Raw genomic sequence first — 5642 nt, forward strand, 5'->3', positions numbered from 1 at the left:
CACTCTGGTGGCCTCCAAACAGATGTCAGCCGTGGGGGCAGACAGCAAAAGGTCATCCACATATTGTATTAACATACAGTCAGATGGTAGTGGGCTGGTTTGTAAAAGTTCTTTCAAACACTGATTAAACAGTCCTGGGGAGAGGGCAAATCCCTGTGGTAAGCGAGTGTAACGCCATTGTCGGCCTCTAAATGTAAATGAGAAAATGTCACGCAGTGACTCACGAAGTGGGAGGCAGAAAAAGGCATTAGCCAAGTCAATGCAGGTGAACCAGGCATGAGATGGTGGGAGGTTGGTCAAGGCAACATAAGGATTAGGCACAGGCAAAGTAGGAGTGCCAAGTAAGGCATTAATCCTTCTCAAATCATGTGCCATTCTGAACTTCCCCGTGCCTTTTTTCTCAACGGGTAGGATGGGCGTGTTCCACTTAGAGCAGGAGGGCTCCAAGACACCGGCAGTGACCAAACCAGAAATTGTTTCTGCAATCCCAGCCTCAGCCTCCGGTCTGTGTGGGTACTGAGGCTGCCACAAAGGGGTAGCAGATGACAGTTGAAAAGAGACTGGCTCCACATCAACTAAACCTACATCTGTGGGTCCATGGGACCACAAACAATCTGGAAGAGAGTCGAGTAAAGGCGCAGCATCACAGTGGTCTGTGTGTTCTCTGCCATGTGACCCGCTGACCACTCTATGTTGCAGTGTTGAGGAATTAAAGCAATCATTTAAAATTTGGTATGTCTTGGTAGATGGAGAAAACAAAACCTGTGGGAGTTTTGTAGGTGTCCAGTCAGTGGCCGCAAGGGAACGTTTAACCATTCCACCCAGCTCCTTAGCCTGGTGTCCAGGATGTAAGGCCAGTGACACATGGGGAGCTGCCTCATCAGACATCATGTACCACTGTAATTGATCTGTTGTAAAAGTAACCGCTGCTGCCACTCCCTCCGGTGCCGCAAAAATGCACGACATGTTCAGAGACCAAGCCCGCCCCTCACACTGCTCTTGGAACATGTGCTGGTACCAGGTGGTGTCATGCCTGTCATAAAACAGTGTAACATGAGGTGGGTCAGGGGGAGGGACATAAGGATGTAGGAGTGAGAGCCACGGCCGCCATTGCTGAAAAGCAGTACAAACTCCTGGTTCAGCAGGTGTTTCAACTTCCAATAATGCCCAGTAGATGTCAGCAGAGTCCGCTAAACAGGAGGAGGGTTGCAGCAGAAACTGACCACCTCCCTCTGGCCCATCAGAACAGGGAAGCACAACCCCAGTAGGGAGAGTCACAGTTAGGCCTTGTGAAGAGCAGAGTATTGTGGCTCCTAATTTAATCAACAAGTCTCTTCCCAGTAAATTCACAGGAGCCTGTTTTGAACACACATAGCTGTGTAACAAAGTCTGATCTCCAACCGTTGTGGGGAGGGGCACGGTGTAAGGCAGAGTTTTAGGTTCCCCAGATATGCCCACCACTGTAATCACTGTGTCAGTAAGTCTTTCACGAGCAACATCCTTAATGGTGGAGTACGTAGCTCCAGTGTCCACTAAAAAGCTGCTTCTTCTTGTATCTACAGTTATGGACAGCATAGGGTCCGCCGTTGTCCCTTCACCGTCCTGGGCAGTCTGTGGGGTGTCCTATAGCTGGGGACCACCCTCGTAGTACTCCCACCCCATCACAGGCATCTGTGGGGCCGGGGGCACTTCAACTAAAGCACCACGAGGTCCACCTCTGTGGCCAGGATGCTGATAGGGCCCACCACGGGCTCCCCTGCCTCTTCCAGCAGCCGGGTTCAAAGGGCACGCTTTAGCCCAGTGTCCAGGTTGTCCACACCGGAAACAAACATACATCTGGCCTCCCCTACCACCTCCCATCTGACCCCTTCCCCTGAAACCACCTCTGTTTCCTCCAAATGGGGAACCTCTCTGCCCATAAGGGGCCGGGGAGTGATAAGCACCATACTGGGGGGGCTGTGGATCAGTTGGCCATGGGTTCGGATACAAATCAGGGGCAACTGGACCAGGAGGGGGAGCCGCAGCGGCCACAAGCTGCTTTTTAGGCTTGTCACCTTTTCCACCCAGGTCGTTTTTAGCTTTCTGCAGCTGAACCTTCAACAGTTGCAACTGTAAATCTTCGACGCTCTCCGCTTTATCATCAGACTTAATCTGCACTTTGTTAAGATTAAAAATCAAATGTTTCTTCCAGATTGCAAAGTCACAGTCCTGCAAATCAGGATTATCCTCCATTTTCTGGCTTACTGACTCCGGAATGCCCCTCAGCACCGCCCTTCTAAACCACATGCTCTGTGAACAAGTCCTACTGGGGTGATGACCTGTATGGTTCACCCAGTCTTCAACAGCCTGATTTAGATAATGGGTGGGATTTTGCTTTCCCTCCCATTTAAATTTCTGTAAGGTGCCTTGATTTTTGGGTGGGAATTGTTTGCGCAGGGCCGGTCCAATAAACCTCAAGGCCTGCATCAGTGGCACCTCGTTCTCATGCATGGTAGTACCCGCATTTTGTTCCAGGTCCGCTGCCTGAGATCGGGATGTGCACCTAGTTATAATAGCTCTAAAATCTCCCAGTGCGAGGTCCTGTCCAGCTGTGTATTTATCCAAACCAGCCAACCAGGCATTCCCTCCCTCCATTATGTCAGGGAGTTTGTCCACTAGGGCCTGGACATCTCCGAATGAATAAGGTTGATACACTGGTGTACGTTGCGCTTTAGTCTGGACCAGGGGAAACATGCCTGGAGGCTGAGGCACAGGGCCCTTAGATCTAGTCTGATATCCTAAACTGGGAGAGGTAGAGAGGGGTGTATTGTTAAGGTCACTGAGTTCATCATCAGTATCCTCAGTTTTTCCCCCGCCTGGTGGGGTAGCAGTGTCAGCAAAAACGTGGGCTAAACTCATCTGTGTTTCCGGATCCTGACGGCCCACCAAAGACATGGTAACTGTGACATTTGGTGAAGTGCCAGGCTCAGTTTTTGCAGTAGCGGTCAGATCTCCCTTAACAGCGACAGGAGTGCTGGCAAAGGGGTTGGACCGGGAAAGGGGGGCTGACGCAACACGATTATTCACCTGGACCACTGACCTATGTTCATTTAAGCAGCTGCGTAATGCTGCTTCTAGATCAGTTAATTGTTGTTCAGTGGGTTCCTGTCTGTTCATTCGAACCGCAAATGGTGCGCTCGCAAATGGGTCAGTTAGGCCCTCAGATCCGGTTCCAGAACAATGGGACATAGAGGAGGGGGCTCTACTACTAGCTGAGGATGTCGCCGACAGAGAGGAGCTTCCTGGGCAAAAATGCTTGGTATCTATGGGAGTTGGAGCTACGGGCGGTTCTTCTCCAATAGTCATTATTCCACCAGAGATATTAAGTACCGGATATATGCCTGCTGAGGGAGGAGTTGAGGCAGAATAGGGAGGTGGCTGAGACCTATTTTTCTTCATGTGTGGTTTTGCAGTTTCCCATAAACACACCCAGTGATTAAATTTAACTTTGCGGCCTGCGTGCTTATCTGCTTCCTTTCTGTGTCTCACCCCGCTCATCACACCTGCACCTGCTGCTGCTGAGTTGGCTTCTTCCTCTTTCTCTTTTGCCTGCATAGCCTTATTCTGCCAAATTATTCCCCAATTACCACTACTCCCCTCGTCCTTTCCCTTTTCTTTCATTAACCTTTCAGCTGTTTTCCTCAATGACTCTTTCTGCTTTTTTGCTTCTTTAGGCTGGTGTGTGGAGTTGATGACTGTCTCAACACATGTTAATTGTTCTCCCAATGTGCTAAGAATAACACCGGGACCCCAACCATCATCATTAGTTTCTCGATCTAATTCTCCATCCATTTTACTGTCAATGGAGGAGTGTTCTTTTATTGATTTTAAAGGAGAATTTGGGCCAGCTGGGTTTCTGCCTCTGTTAGGCACTAACAGCTGGGGCGCTGCTTTAAAGGTGAGTCAGCACTGAAATATCCCTTCAGGTGTTACCAAGCTTCTACCAAACCGGAGTCTGGCGGGTAACCTTGCCTAGAGCTTCCTGATAGGGGTGCTAGTTGGTTGTCACCTTGTTCACACGTCTCATTCACACTTCATACATTACCTGCAGTCACTCATTACCCTCCTTATGTATGTAATAAATGTGTAAAAAAAAATTCTATGTGTGGTGTATTATTTTAACCAAAAGAGGAACCTAGTTCCTTTAATTGTGTAATCTGTGAACAACGGAGAACCAAACTGTCCTGCCCAGTGTTCCACAGCAAGCATTCAGCGTGTATTTATGTGTGTCCAATATCAAACAGAACATCAAAACATTTAAAACACTAAAATCATCGGGGTTTTAAGAAGAGATCCGTTTTCTCCTATTGATCAAAGGGACCCCTCCTTTGGACTCCAACCAGTACTTCTCCTTTTTAAGTTTTAGAGGATCTTTTCTAATAAAGTCCTCTGGGCCTTCCTAACCCTTCTGTAGTTTAGAGAATATTACTAAAAAATATTCTCAAGGCCTTTAACCTTTTAATTTGTTTAGAAAGGCGTTACTAATAAACCCTTTCAAGGTCCCAGACCTGCACTGAGGTATTTATCCGACACCGGAGAGCAACCCGTCGGCTGCAACCGTGGTCAGACCTCAGTTCACTCTTATCTTTATTCACTTATTCACTTATCTCTTATTCACTTATTTCTTATTCACTTGTCTGATTCTCAACAAGCCTTAAGTAAGCCAGACAATTTTGGTTATGAATTACTAGGAGTTTGGACACTAAGTATTTTTATAATGTTCAATATAGCAGAAATAAAAGGTCTGCTTACCTTGTTTTTGTGTGCACACAGCTTTTGTCCAAACTCCGTTCACTCAGACCACTGCCGATGTCCTCCCATCCGTTCCAGTTGCCCTGGAGCGGATCCTGTTCCGTGACGCCAATTGAAGGATATAAAAAAAACAACAACAGCAATAGAATAATATTAAACACAAAGTGAACCCGTCTTCCTTCATTAAATAGGTTCTTTTAGATGTTAAGGAGGAATTGACTTAACCAGGCTGGCGGAGAATGAAGACAACCGGACACCTGCAGCAGATGGGGAATCAGTGAACTTTTATTGAGACAGAGACAATCTCTCAACACAGCTCACATCAGGAGATTCCTCATATTTGCTGTGAGGATGGGTATATATTCTCTAAAACTTACAGGAGGGGGTTGTGAGGAAAGTGCTGCATTAGCAGAAAAACAACTCCATAAAAGGAAAGCGGCCTTGGGTGTTCTAGTCTCTTCGCTTGCAGATATCTTGCACCTGCAGGATGAGGCGATCGCTTCTTATCGCTCTCAAGGCCAAAGTCGTGAGCACACATTTTTATTACACAGTTGCACAGTAACTTTAAAGCTGAACAATATTTAAAGCTGAATAATGTTTGATCGGATTATATTTTCTTCACCAGCAACAGACACCCTTAAGTGGTTGTTCATCAAATTATATCAACATGGAATATATTTTCTTTTGTAAATATAAACAAGGCAGAAGTAAACACATTGTCCCCCACAAATCATGCCCTCCATTAGTGACAAAATGTCTTTTGACCTGTAATTTAAGCACCTCCTGTAGTGCAGTTCAGAAGAAGGCATAATGCAGTGGCCAAATGGAAAAAGCTCTGCTTGAAATATATG

At 46.9% G+C, this 5642-nt stretch overlaps 1 protein-coding gene across 1 annotated transcript; it reads right to left on the reverse strand.

The window, feature by feature from the left end:
• Nucleotides 1-1575: 1575 nt before the first annotated feature.
• Nucleotides 1576-4856, reverse strand: LOC146614678 (uncharacterized). Its single transcript, XM_085375949.1, has one exon. The coding sequence runs from the start codon at nucleotides 3829-3831 to the stop codon at nucleotides 1624-1626; it is 2208 nt and encodes a 735-aa protein (XP_085232075.1). The 5' UTR covers nucleotides 3832-4856; the 3' UTR covers nucleotides 1576-1623.
• Between the last annotated feature and the right edge of the window lie 786 nt (nucleotides 4857-5642).

The sequence above is a fragment of the Diplotaxodon limnothrissa genome, linkage group LG17 (genome assembly GCF_057381915.1).
Source record: "Diplotaxodon limnothrissa isolate DT_005_m linkage group LG17, D_limnothrissa_male_GT1.1, whole genome shotgun sequence".
NCBI lineage: Eukaryota > Metazoa > Chordata > Actinopteri > Cichliformes > Cichlidae > Diplotaxodon > Diplotaxodon limnothrissa.

Bases quoted from the DNA above. Each gene is read 5' to 3' on its own strand.
- LOC146614678 (XM_085375949.1), bottom strand. From the start codon at position 3,831: ATGGATGGAGAATTAGATCGAGAAACTAATGATGATGGTTGGGGTCCC.